The sequence below is a fragment of the Astyanax mexicanus genome, chromosome 14 (genome assembly GCF_023375975.1).
Source record: "Astyanax mexicanus isolate ESR-SI-001 chromosome 14, AstMex3_surface, whole genome shotgun sequence".
NCBI classification, from domain to species: domain Eukaryota; kingdom Metazoa; phylum Chordata; class Actinopteri; order Characiformes; family Acestrorhamphidae; genus Astyanax; species Astyanax mexicanus.
The window spans coordinates 49,243,247-49,257,997 of record NC_064421.1 but is presented as its reverse complement, the minus strand read 5'-3'; the positions used below and the strand labels follow the sequence as shown (position 1 = coordinate 49,257,997).

At 37.8% G+C, this 14,751-nt stretch overlaps 1 protein-coding gene across 2 annotated transcripts; it reads right to left on the bottom strand.

The window, feature by feature from the left end:
• Window positions 1–8,887: 8,887 nt before the first annotated feature.
• Window positions 8,888–13,364, bottom strand: LOC103038722 (ALK and LTK ligand 2b). Of its 2 annotated transcripts, XM_007237178.4 has the most exons (6): window positions 12,419–13,364; window positions 11,572–11,888; window positions 11,117–11,170; window positions 10,900–10,980; window positions 10,647–10,720; window positions 8,888–9,408 (listed from the first exon to the last, which is right to left on the bottom strand). In XM_007237178.4, exons 2-5 carry the CDS (start codon window positions 11,849–11,851, stop codon window positions 10,656–10,658), a joined length of 480 nt encoding a protein of 159 aa, XP_007237240.3. In that variant the 5' UTR covers window positions 11,852–11,888; window positions 12,419–13,364; the 3' UTR covers window positions 8,888–9,408; window positions 10,647–10,655. The 2 variants fall into 2 exon arrangements, with proteins under 2 accessions (XP_007237240.3, XP_015457914.3); XM_015602428.3 differs by lacking the exon at window positions 10,900–10,980.
• Window positions 13,365–14,751: the final 1,387 nt, after the last annotated feature.

Sequence of the window (14,751 nt, the reverse complement as noted above, 5' to 3'; positions counted from 1 at the left end):
GTCTGAAATCGAAATATGTTGTCCGGATAGCACATGTGAGGTTGTCTGTAACGTTTCGTGCCACAGAAGTCAACGTAGGCCAAACTCCTTCCCCCGACAACGCAGAGGTCTGAAATTTAAATATGTTGTCCGAATGGTACTTCTGGTGTTGTTTGTAAAGTTTCGTGTTACAGAAGTCAACGTAGGCCAAACTCCTTCCCCCGACAACCTAGAGGTATGAAATTTAAATATGTTGTCCGAATAGCACTTCTGGTGTTGTTTGTAAAGTTTCGTGACACAGATGTCAACGTAGGCCAATCTCCTTCCCCCGACATCCCAGAAGTCTGAAATCGAAATATGTTGTCCGGATAGCACATTTGAGGTTGCCTGTAAAGTTTCGTGCCACAGAAGTCAACGTAGGCCAAACTCCTTCCCCCGACAACTTAGAGGTCTGAAATTTAAATATGTTGTCCGAATGGCACTTCTGGTGTTGTTTGTAAAGTTTTGTGTTACAGAAGTCAACGTAGGCCGAACTCCTTCCCCCGACATCTTAGAGGTCTGAAATTTAAATATGTGGTCTGAATGGCACTTCTGGTGTTATTTGTAAAGTTTGGTGACACCGAAGTCAACGTAGGCCAAACTCTTTCCCCCGACAACCCAAAGGTCTGAAATCGAAATATATTGTCCGGATAGCACATTTGAGGTTGCCTGTAAAGTTTCAGGCCATAGAAGTCAACGTAGGCCAAACTCCTTCCCCCGACAACCTAGAGGTATGAAATTTAAATATGTTGTCTGAATAGCACTTCTGGTGTTGTTTGTAAAGTTTCGTGACACAGAAGTCAACGTAGGCCAAACTCCTTCCCCCGACATCCCAGAGGTCTGAAATCGAAATATGTTGTCCAGATAGCACATTTGAGGTTGCCTGTAAAGTTTCGTGCGACAGAAGTCAACGTAGGCCAAACTCCTTCCCCCGACAACCTAGAGGTCTGAAATTTAAATATGTTGTCCGAATGGTAGTTCTGGTGTTGTTTGTAAAGTTTCGTGCGACAGAAGTCAACGTAGGCCAAACTCCTTCCCCCGACAACCTAAAGGTCTGAAATTTAAATATGTTGTCTGAATGGCACTTCTGGTGTTGTATGTAAAGTTTCGTGTTACTGTAGTCAACGTAGACCAAACTCCTTCCCCTGACAACTCAGAGGTCTGAAATTGTAATATGTTGTCCGGATAGCACATTTGAGGTTGCCTGTAAAGTTTCGTGCCACAGAAGTCAACGTAGGCCAAACTCCTTCCCCCGACAACCTAGAGGTCTGAAATTTAAATATGTTGTCTGAATGGCACTTCTGGTGTTGTTTGTAAAGTTTCGTGTCACAGAAGTCAACGTAGGCCAAACTCCTTCCCCTTACAACCCAGAGGTCTGAAATCGTAATATGTTGTCCGAATAGCACAGTTGAGGTTGACTGGAAAGTTTTGTGCCACAGAAGTCATCGTAGGCCAAACTCCTTCCTCTGACAACGCAAAGGTCTGAAATTGAAATATGTTGTCCAAATGTCATCTTTGGGGTTGTCTGTAAAGTTTTGTGTTACAGAAGTCAACGTAGGCCAAACTCCTTCCACTGATATCCGGAGTTCCCTGTAAAGTTTCACACCACAGAAGTTAACGTAGGCCAAACTCCTTCCCCCGACATCCCAGAGGTATGAAATTGAAATATGTTGTCCAAATGGCACCTCTGGTGTTGCTTGTAAAGTTTTGTGTTACTGAAGTCAACGTAGGCTAAACTCCTTCCCCTGTCAAACGATCGGTCTGAAATCGAAGTATGTTGTCCAAATGGCACCACTTGGAGTACCTGTAAAGTTTCGTGCCATAGAAGTCAACGTAGGCCAAACTCCTTCCCCCGACCATCCAGACGTCTATAATCATAGTATGTTGTCCAACAGCCACCTCTGTTGTTGCATGCGATGTTTCGTGCCACAGAAGCCATCGTAGGCCAAACTCATTCCCCCTACCTCCAGTGGTCCATGAGGCATCCGCGAGGTCATCTGCCGAGGTGAATCTCTATGATTCTAAACACTTTGTTCTATGCCACCACTTTCTGAACAGTAACCCTAATTGGCTTTTCTAAAATTTCAATGACCTTTTTCATAAGTTTCCACAAGTCTCAACTTGACAAAGAGTAATCAGATGGCATCAGGGTTCCCTTCTCTATGATTCTGAACATTTGTTTTGTTCTACCACTTTTAGAACAGTAACCCTAATTGGGATTTCTAAAATTTCAATGAACATTTTCACAAGTTTCCAAATGTCCCACATTGATGAAAAGTGATCAGATGGCATCAAGGGGCCCTCCTCTATGATTCTGAACACTTTGTTCTATTCTACCACTTTTTAAACAGTAACCCTAATTGGCATTTTTAAAATGTCATTTACCTTTTTTCCTAGGTTTCTCAAAGTCCCAACTTGAAGAAAAGTGGTCAGTTGGCATCAGAGGGACCTCCTCTATAATTCTGTACACTCCTTTCTATTTTAACACTTTCTGAACAGTAACCCTAAATTATATTTCCTAATGTCATTTACCTTTTTTCATAGGTTTCCTAAAGTCCACACTTGACCAAAAGTGCTTGTGGGGCATCAGAGTGCCCTCTACTTTAATAATCAACATTGTGTTCTGTTCTGACACTTTCAGAGCAGTAACCCTAATTGGCATGTCCAAATCTCATTTAACTTCTTTTCTAGTTTTCCCAAATTCCCACCTTCATGAAAAGTAATCAGATTGTATCAGGGGCCCTCCTCTATAATTCTGAACACTTTGTTCTATTCTACCACTTTCAGAACAGTAACCCTAATTGGCATTTGTAAAATTTAAATGCCCATTTTTGTAACTTTCTAAAAGACCCATGATAAAGCAGCAGATCCAGTATCTGTGTCATTTAGGATTTAAGAGCACACATTTAAGAGAAAAAAAATAAGGTTTTTATATAAGAAAAATGTAAATCCAAAATCCTCTTTTTTACAGTTTCCTTTCAATAATTCCCAAACAAAGTAAGCAAGGTCAAAAAACTGTGTGAATCCGTGCTCTTAAAACCTTTACTCACTCAGTTAGTGCACTACAAGCTAAATTAGGCTGTTTATTTCATATAAATATTCAACTATTTGTTCATGTTGTATCAGATATGTAATTATCTATCAGTCAGAAAATTCCTGTTTAAATTGTAGTGAATTCCATTCTCACATTAAGAACATCAGCAGAGTCATAGGAGCATATTTTTGGAGCATATTTTTGAGTTTCAGTGTAATTTAATTACAGAAATATGTAATGATATATTTATTGTAATATATAATGTCAGGTGGTTATATGGATCCCATCTTCTCTCAACTGCTGAGCTCGGCCTCAAACTCCATCGAGCCGCCAAACTCTTCAGCAGCGGCGGGACGGTGGTGAGCAGAGGAAGCAGTGACCATGTGGATCCTGTTCACAAGGCCTACCTCGCCCGTACACATGGTGCAGGGGTATGCATCTGTCTGAAATTTACATATAAATATACACTATAAAATCTTGCATCTCGAGAAGAACAAGTGTGATTAATCGCAGTTAACCACTTAATATTGTCGTGATTAATTGTTTGAAAATTTTAAATCGATTGAGAGCACTAATTTAATTATTTAATATTTATTTGACTTTTTTTTACAATAATGTAGATGGAATTTTCAGAATCTCTAAGCATTTCTGTTCAGTAAGTCAGTTCTGTAGGAAAAAAATTAAAATGTGTTTTCATTCATATGACAGACTGATTAACACACTTGACCAAAATATGTTTATACAATAAAATTTTATAATAAGGGTCACAAATAAGAACTGTAAAGTAATGTATCAACTGATTATTAATTTATACAATTTAAGACATTGTCAATAATTACTCAATTTAAATGCTCTAGGATGTTGTAAATAATAGTTATGTGGGATATTGGTAATAAAAATCTGCAATGATTAATAATGTCTTTCAGTTTCAAGTAATAGTTGTGATGTTCTGATGTAAGTTCTGTTAATTAATGTACCATTAATTCACATCTCACTGAATTTTGTCTGGTCATATTTCTCTTATAATTAAATGGCATTACCACCAAAGCCCACTGGAGGCTGCTGTTCACAAGTAAAAAAACAATGTTCCCTATTTTTTATTAAAATGATTATTATTTTTACTGTAATGTCCCACATTATGTGTTATAGTTAAACTGCTGTTTGTGTTTACATCCTCGGTCAGACTCATCTCTTCCTCCGTTATCATTAGACCAGAGCTGGTGATGGAGGAGCGCTGTTAAACTCATCAATGCCTCATTAACTTTCCTTCCATACACTGCAGGTTATTAGCATATGGCAAATAATGTAATTAAGACACTTTCCTGGTGAAAAATGGGAGAGATGCAGATGTTTTTAAGACACCTGTGCTGTTGGTAGTTGGTCTGAATTAAGTGATTCTTAGATATCACTTACTTGTAGTTGGATTATGTTGTTTTCTGGTGGTTTTCACAAAATGTGAAGATCAGCTGGCTGTCAATATCAATATAACATGTCTTTGTGTTTATGGCATAGTTGATTAATTTTATACCAATACTGTGTAAAAATACATCTTTTAAGATTTGAATGACTATATTATTACAAATAAAAAAAACGTATTGTACATTTTATACAGTTTTTTCATATTGTGTGTTTTGCGATGTCTGCAGTGCTGCTTGGTTATGTTAATTAAATCTTTTAATTGGCTAAAGAACAATTTCTTGAAGATTTTCAAGATTTTTTTTTACAATTTACTTTTTAGTTCTTCATTTGCCTATTTTCATAAATGTACCATTGTTAGTATATTAAACATGTTCAATAATTCCCTGCCACCCTGTCATCCTGGGATAACCGCCCATTATACAATCCAGCGTGAAATGGACTTGTGTTGTAATGAAACATGATCATGAGTATATACACTTGTTAAATAGCTCACCTCTGTTCTCCCCTAGGATTCCAAAATATAGAGTGTTTAGCCGATTCTCCCAACAGGCTTACAATACTGGTGATAGTAGCTTAGCATTACCCATGCAAAGAAATCACTATATTCTGATAGCTGATTAGCAGTGTTTATCAGTTGCCTGTTCACCTCTTTCAGCTAAGAACAGAAAACTGAGGCTGCAGTGGCACAGGCTTGCCAACACTGGGCAGCTGAAGAAAGGAAAAAATGTGACTTGGTCTAATGAATCTCATGTGGATTTGTGGTTAAGTTTCCGTGTATCAGCAGAGAAGGCTGGTGGTGTAATGGTATAATGGTGGTATTGGTATAATGGTGTAGAGAAGTGGTTCTCAAACTGTGATGAACAATGTAGTTCACTGATTGATGTTTTTTTTTGTCTAAATCCTTCTGAGAAGTCTATTAACCAGAAACATTAATCAAACAACTTACCTAATCTTACTAATTTACAGACTGCAAGCTCCACACAACAGACAAAAGCTATTGGAGAAAGATATGAGGACATGTATATGTGTGAATTACACGTGTACATTTCTGTGTATAAATAAGTATGTGTGTGGAACAAGTGTTCCTGTGAAATGGATTGTAGGTGGTACTCAGAAGTTTTAATTTAATCATTGGTGCTAATTTAAGAACCACTGGTGTTGGAATGCTTCTTTAGCACACTTTGGGCCCATTAACATATTAATCTTATTAGTATTTGTGCTGGTAAGCACATTCTTTTATGGGCAAAGTTTATCTATACACTAACAGCTACTTTTAGCTATGGTGGTTTTGGGGGCAGGGCCACAGGAGCATTGGCACTAGCTGAAATCTGATTGGCCCCCCTGAAATGCCCTGGACAGTGCATCTGTCCTTTGCCCAAGAGCAATGATCAGATTATAGGTACACCTATAGCACTAATAAGCAAAAAAGGGAATGTCCATCATGATTAAAGCTTATGTAAGAACAATGTTTTAATGATTTAACCTGACAGAATTTGCGAAGAAGTAAAAAGGTTTAAAAAATAATAATAAAAAATCCATGCAGATTTTTTATGGAAAAATGCCCATTACTCAAAAATCTAGATCTGCTATTGCTTCCTGCATGATTATGCATCATGGTACAAAGCAAATATGTATAAAATATATGTAATCAATGTATAGTATTTTCCAGTCAGACAATAAAAATCAATAGTAGATATTCTGATCACTTCCTGTTTAAAAACTGCAGCAACACTGCTGTATCTGATCCACTTTTACCAGCACCCACCACCTAAATAATATCTGCTCTGAGGTGTTTTTCTCTCCTGATCCCTGAAGAACAGGGGGAAAGGAGGAGAATAAAGTATGTAAAGACACAGATACACAACTACATTCTGTACTTATAAAACTATATTCTTTTATATGCATTTTTTTGGGTCAAGTTTTGTCCTACTGTATATTAAAATGTATTTCTGGCAGTAGTTTATGACAAAGCAGCCCCTAATGAAATGGCTTGGGTTGGATTCAGTTACTCTGTTAAAGGTAATATATAATGTAAAACTCACTTTCTTGGGTGTCGACTCTCCCTATAAACACTCTAAATGTGAAATTAAATAGATAGATAACAGTTTTTGGTGTCGGGAATGATGTGACAATAAGGAAATGCATAGAACCACTTTGTCAGCACCCGTCAACCACCACCTGAGCCCCACCCACTAATAGCACTTAAAGATCTGCCATTTCAGACATTTTGGTAAAGGACCTCAGACAGTACACAGCAGGACAAGCCAGCAGACTTTGTTTGTAGGAGGGATCTGTACCTACTGTTCTGTTACAGTTAAGCATGAAGTAGCTTGTTTTTGTTTTGTCGTTTAGCACAAGCTAAAACTAATGGCCAGCAACAGCTTATTCGCATTAAATAACAGAGCCCTTAGACGGCTGAGATCTGAAAACTGAGATCTTTATCACTGACAGAGTTTTTTTGTAAAGAACATAATGAACATGTTTTGTATAAAAAAAACTTACATATTCTAATGTGTAAAAAGAGATTTAATATGTCTCCTTTAAAACTGTGACATTCAGTCACTGACTAGAATTACGATACACACAGACTAAGCATGGGGCAGAAATCTTTTACCCCTTTCACAGGTCATTATCTTTCAACCATTTTTTAAACCTGGTATAGAAAGGTTTAGAAACACAGCTGACTTTTTTAATTAGTAAAAATGTATCTCATTATTTATTTCAACACTATTTCCACACTATTATGCAATATGTGTTGAAGGTGTAAGGCTGCAGAACTTTCACTGATAAAATGTAAAGGATCACTATTTGAACATTTTCAGATCATGTGCTCCCGGGTCCAGTAATCAGCTTATAGAGTTCCTTAAATGCTTCACATCACTTTCAGAAGAATGAAGGGTTTGTGTCAGGGTGATCAGGCAGGGAGACGTAGAGGCGGACGTAAAAGCAGGTAAGGAAGTTATATTAATTAAAAAATAAACAAATAAACAAACAAAGGAAGAGAGAAACAAACCAAAACAAACGAGAAGCGGAGAATAAACTATAAAACCAAAACAAGACACAATAAACAAAACAGAACAAGGGAATAAACAAGGAATAAACAAGAAAGAAACAAAGAGATAAAAATGAAATAAACAAGGAGCAATAAACTAGACGAAACGAGAGCATTGGTGAATTTAAGCCTGTAATGTTGGTAATTGCATGTTTGTTTTGAGGCTTTTCTGTTGGGTCTCTTGATTGAAGAATTTATATAAAGTTGTTATAGTGAGCAGCACTGCGGCAGGTCTGAGCACAGGACGGATCTGCGGGCACTGTGGGATAAGGGTGATGTTTGCCAATAAGTAATATTTCCACACACCAGTTAATTATACACACACACACACACACACACACAAACACACACACACACACACACACACACACGTATATACACACACCAACCACATGCAAAGCTTGATGGGCATGATGTATGTTCCTCAGTTGCTGTTGCTCAGTCAAGCAGCGCTGTTTTATGTGCCTGATTTACTAAAGCATTAAGCATGAATAGCATTCCTGGATTGTGTAATGGTAGTAACAGGTTCACTGATTGGTCAATGTGCCTGCTACATGCCAAGACACTTGCACGCTATTGGTTTCAAGCACTTTTATTAATTTGAATGAGTCAGGCGACTTGAAAATCCACAGTGCATTCAGGAGAAATCAGGGAGTTTATGTTAGTCATGCTCTTCGGATCTCTGTGAGGCTCATCGCCTTGAGCAGAGTTCATTCCTACCATCACACCTCATGAAGGCTGGCCTAAAGAGCAGCAGGTTGGCATCATTATGTAGATTTCTTATAGTGATATTTAAAGACAATTTGTCTGGTTGATATGCTTCTAGTAAAAATGCTAACATAGCCTGAAACCATTCAGTTCAGTAGTGAAATAATCAGCAATAAGATCAATCGCTAGCTCTCACAAACAGGATTATGTTCCTGTGGTTTTCAGTAAATCATTATTTTCTTTTCCACAGTCCAACATAAGCATTATTTTCCCGCTCAGAGCCAGGAACTGTCATTAGTACGAAACAGTCATAGTTTCCCACAATTCTTTAGTAACGAAAGTCTGCAAGATAAACACCAGCAAACAGTTCATCAGACATTTATATAACAAACGTTTAGCGATTATTTAAAGATCATATATTTTCTTATTTATTATTTACAATATTTACATATATTGCACTCTAGCTGGGATGCTTTTATATATGTTGACAACAGCCTGACAACTGACAATAGCTTGAATATATAAATACATTAGTATATTAATATACGAGGCGATATTCATATTCAGGAGAATGTTGTTCGTTTTCTTTTCCTAAAATAAAAACTGCACCCAGCACTGTTTGTCTGAAAATACAAAAGAAAAAGAAAACAAAAAAATGAAAAGGCAAGAATTTATTGTGCAGTTCAGGTTAATTTAACCAGGGTTTTGAGGGTCTGTTATGAGGATTGAGTCCATTAAGAGGATTGAACTGTTCTTATGTGTTCATCAGTAATTATTCTGGTTTTCTCACTAGTTTCCTAAAAACTGGCCAATACCTCTCTGGAAACACAACACAACTAATGAAGGCAAATCAATCAACCGACAGGCGGTGGCAGCAGCAGACTTTTGGCAGAGGGTAATTTGTTCATTTGCTCTTTTGTTTCTCTGTAGAACAATTTTATCATCTTCACTTGCACCATAAGAGTCATCAAAAAGTTCAGTGATAACATGAATTCCATCAGTCTGTGAGGATCGCGTGATACTGTGTTAGAAATCGATGGAAGAGTTCCATTTCGTTAAAAAAAAAAAAAAAAAACTAAATGACATACAGATTTTCTGAGTTCATCAGATTTCCCTTGTTCTTTTCCAAGGCACTTTTTCTTCTTGGTTCTCTTTAGTCCTTCAGATCTGATATACTCTGCAAAAGAGTGAGATGACCATAGAAACTTAGTGAGTTTTTTCTGGGTTGCATTAGAGATTCTTCCTCTTTTAAATAGCACCAAAATATTAGTTATACTCCTGAATGAATTACAGTGATAAAACGAGATAGAAAAATACAAAAACAGAATAAGTTAGGGTTTAAAGAAGTCAATTCGAAGTTTTTTAGAATTTCAATGTGAAAAAAAAGTTCAATGTGATTCTTTGTGGAATCAAACATTTTTCACAGAACCTTTGCAGTTTTTTTAATGATTGATTGATTGATTGATCATCATATTAAAAATATGACACATCATATTAAAAATCTAGTAACAAATACAAATTAAAAAGTTTTTAAAAAGAGACCAACCATATAAAAAAAATAAAATCTAAGAAAGAATAATTAAGTTAAGGATAGTGTGGATTGAATATAGTAGCCTATTTTATAGCTTTATTTTATTATTTTTTCTGTTCTAGAAATAATTGTGATAAACTATATATTATTGTCAATTTAGTGTCAAACCATTATGAATTTATAAAAATATAATTTAACAGTATAATACTGCACTTGCATCAATAAAACAAGCAATGCACTTTTATTATTTTATTAAGAGGAATATTAAACTTTTATAAACATAAATAAAATAGGAAAACAATATGGGTAATTTTGACATCGGCAAAATGTTTAGCATATGTGAAAAGAAACCTGGCCAACTTAACCATTTAAACCCTGCAGCCTGCATGTGGTCAACCCCTCATTTTCTTAATTACCTGACTCATCTGAATCCCAATAACTGAATAACAAGTCAGTGTTTCCTGTGGTTAAACTGCAGGACACCTTATGTGAGGCTTAAAGCTTTTTTGTTGATTCTCAGAACTATAATTTAATCACAGAGAGATATGAAGCCATGTGAAAGAACAGGATGAAGCGCTTTGAGGTATGTTGTAGATTTTCCAACAGAAATTTGACCTCACGGTTTTACCACTGTGCCACATTTCTACCAACAATAAATGAGACCCGTAAAGTACATTTAGGAGCTTAGTGTTTGGATAATACAGCATGTAAGAAAATAAACATGATACGGATGAGCTGTGTATGGTAAGACATGTATGTACAGTATATTTGTTAGGATCAGGGTGGATAAATGCTCTAGAAAGGTATTACATTTTTACTCCCGACACATTACCCAGTGAAGAATGAGGATGACATCACTGCATTAAACTGAGTTAAAAATGTACCTGTGAGATCTATCCCTCTGAGCACCGCTGACTGCCTGCTAACCTTGTGAGCAGCCGAGCACATCTTTTATAATCTGGAAAGTGAAAGAAATCAAACAGTCTAAGACTTTCATTACAACATACATATTACAGAAGTTTCGAATAACTACAATAAACACAGAATAGTAAAGAAAAGATATCAATACTAACATTTAATTCTGCACAGAGATTTATTTTAAATGTGTGTTATGATATGTAGGGCGGTGGCACTTACAGGCTGGTATCGTGCAGTCCCTGGTATTATGATATAGTCTATAAAAGTGTTTGCTGCATTTGGGGCTAAAATAGAGCGGCCCTGAAACAAACAACAGATTGAAACTGGTGTTGATACACAGACGCTTGATCAAGTGCACACAACACTACATAGCACAGCGTAGCACAGCACAGCACAGCGCAGCACACTATTCATTCAGCTACTAAACATTGCTCACCTGTTAAATGTTTCAGGAACTTTTCCTTTTGTCGCAGATCTCTCGGAAACACCTCTGTGACAAATTAACAAAGGGAATTCTTAGATATCTGAGCTGAACTGTTTGTTAAACTAGACTTAATAGAAAATGGACTAGAGTGATTTATCAGTCAGCTACTGAAATCACACAGGGTACAAATATCTCACAGCCATAGCTATACATCCCACTCCCACTATCCATCAACAAATAAACACACTTCCCCCCCATATAAAACACTGATAAAAAGTGCTCTACTGAACTGACTTCAAATTTCCAATGTGCAGACTATTTATAACACATATGTAAACATGAAGGGAAGTAAAAGTGTTAAAGCAATTAGATTCATATAAAAAATATCAACTTTTAGCATTTTCCTACCAGTATACCCAAATATTTACATATGATATAAAAACATATTCCAGACGGGCTTTACCCACCCAGTATTTGATCGTGCTGGTAGGACTTATTCACTTCGTTCCTCTCTCTGGTCTCTATGACGTATTCTCTTTTGGGGGGCTGATGCTGCTGCTGCTGATGCTGCGGGACGCTGGTGGAGCTCTGCTCCGCGCGCTGCTGCTGCCGAGCTGCTCTACCTGAGTCCATCAGCATCTCCAGCAGACTGCTGCCCTCCCTGCTGCCCTCCCTGCTGCTGCACGAGCCAGCCGCCAAAATCACCAGCAGGAGCGCAGCGCAGCCCGGGGAGCGCGGCACCCTCATGATGACCGGTGGGCGAAGGCGGGACCGCCCTCTTGTCCTGAAGGAACACAACACAGGGGGCACGTTATACTCTCAGCCGGAACATTCTCCACACAACTTTTCTACAGTTTTCAGCTTCAGAAGCCTTAGAGCACTAACGCTATTTTTTTACGCCCTGATAGGCCCTGATTATCTCTCTCTTTTTCTCCCTCCCTCTGCCTGACATGAAGCTGCGGCATGTTAAATAAAAAAAAACTTTAAGAGTGAGCAAGAAAATCTTTAAAGAATGTAAAAGTGTGTTTATTAATGCTGAGGCACTGAAACACGTGCAGAGAGATTAGTGCATAAAAACTGTAACACAGGTCATACGCTGTTCAGATAAACGCTGAATCAACTGGGCGACACTGATAAGAAAACTAAGAGCAACAAAAATTGGGAAAATATCAACAGCAACAACAGTAAAAACAAACCATCAGAAAGTCACAGCTCGTGCGCCTTTTTGCGCACTTTTTACGCACAAGGCGTTCCGTGAATCGTTACAGGCTTACAGATTACAAAAGGAGCCGTTTAGGCAGATAAATGAGTTACCTGTTTTAGGAAGCAGCTCCAGTATGTATCTCTCTTGTGTGAGAGATGATGGTCTTCAGTGATTCCCACACTTTATAATCCCGCCTTTAATCAGCAGTGCTAGAACTGGAACTGGGAAGCCGCACGTCTCCTGCAGGGGGTTAGCTGCTCAAGTTAGCTATGTTAAGTTTGTTATATAGATTGGTTAGCTAATTAGCATATGCCAAAAGCTTCAGCAGATCCACCACCACCTCCTTCCTCAGGTCTGGAGATCCAGCAGGTCTCTTATATCTTAAAACGCGGCTCTTCTGGGTGATCTGTCGCTGAGTGTGGAGGTGGAGGTGGTGGAGGTAGTGGGTAAACATTTTAATAATGAAAGAGAGAGAGAACACTCTGGCCTTTTTTCCTTTCTCGCTCTCTCTCTCTCTTCTCTGAAGTTTAGCTGTTATCCGGCTCGGGTTCTCTCAGTGTAGTTTATTATTGGTGATGATAACAAGTCCATGTGGTTGTGGTCCCTATAGAAGCGCATTTTATCTGGTTTTGTTTAGGTGCGCACCCCCACCTGCCCACCACCACCTTCACAACCTCCACCCCTCCACCTTTAACTTCACCGTCTCATAGCGGGACTCCTCCGTTTCTCTACTGGAGCTCCAGGTAAAATCTTTCTCTTCCTCTCACACTTTTCCACACTTTCTCACCACGGGGATTTCTGCTCTTTTTCTCCGGGTTCCTCCAGAGCAGAAGCTGCGCTCCAGTCCTTTAATTTCTCCAGCAGGTCGAGTAGCTCACGGCGTCCCTCACATTTCAGCTGCTGAATCCGGGAGTGAGAGAGATGATTAGACGCGATTAGGGTTAAGTAGCAGCAGCGCGTCTCTGTGAAGGAGAACTGAAGCTCCTCAGTAAAGTGTAGATCAGCCCTGAGCAGAACCTTCAGGAGAAGAACAGCAGCTGATCCAACACTGCTTTCATTTACTCACCCCAACTTTACCCCTCCCTATAAAACTCCCTCCTCTTCTTAAAGCTTAGCTTTACTCTTCCGTTTAACTGAAGCACGGTGGCCTTTTCTCAGGATAATCAGGATTATAAAGATCTGAAAGTTTTAATAAACATGTTGGTCTGATGTTTAAGATTCAGCACATAAAAATAACTGAACAGAGCCTCACACTGAGTCTATTAATAGGCTTAATTACTGTAATAACATATTGTCACATATACAACATGCTGCTTTAATAGGATTGATGTGTGGGTCTACTACACTACAGGCTAATTACAAAATTACAACTGAGTAAAAAAAACAGGAATTTTGGGTTAAAGTCTCACTGTTACCTAATTCATCAGCAAAACACATTTGAGAAAAGAATCAAATAAAATGTGGAGAAGGATTTACTTAATAATGTAAATGTAGTAAATTTAACAGAAAATGTAATGAAGTAAACCTTCCTCGCAATTTTTGGTGTATTTATTTAGCATTTGTCTAGTAAATGATAAAATAATAATAGCATACAGCAACTGAAACATACATCACAAAGTAAATAACAAATTCTAAATAAATCCATCAAGAATTGTAAGCAACATTTGCTTGAATGATTTGTTACATTTACCAGCATTGTGTTAAATAAATCCTAATACACATTTTTCCTTACCATATATTTTCAGATGAATAACTACCTGAATATACTGAATATAGACCAGGTTATTGCATCAATTATTTTTTTTTCTTTATACTCCAAGATGATAATATCAGGATTCATGGGTCTGGAATTGTGAAAGAGTGATTCAGGGAGCATGACATCATAATTTTCACACATGGATTGAGAGAGAGTTCACCACAGAGTCCAGACCTTAACCTCATTGAGAATCTTTGGGATGTGCTGGATGGAGAAGAGCTGCTTTGTGCAGCGGTTGGTCAGACTCTACCATCACCAATGCTGCTGCAAGATCTTGGTGAAAAAGTAATGCAACACCGGATTGAAATAAATCTTGTGACATTGCAGAAGTGATTTTTTTTTTGGTCGAGTAGTTTATTTCAATTAATGTGAACATTTTTTGATAATTTAGTTAATTAGCAAGTTATGGCAATAGCTGTTTGTCTATGGCACAAACAAACAGGAATTCCCCCAGCCCTTCTCACTTTCTCTAAAGGTCACATTCTGTCATTTTTGTGGCCCCTAACTCTCTTTGTACTGCAGTATGATTAGTATTTCCTGCTTTTTGTGAATGAACTCTTCCTCCCTCCCTTATTTTATCACCTGTTGCTATAATAGGGGCAATGCTTGAGAAAATAAACTCTTTAAAGATGTTCTCTACAATCAAAGGACTTTATAAACCTCAGATGATAAAAAACCACTTAAACC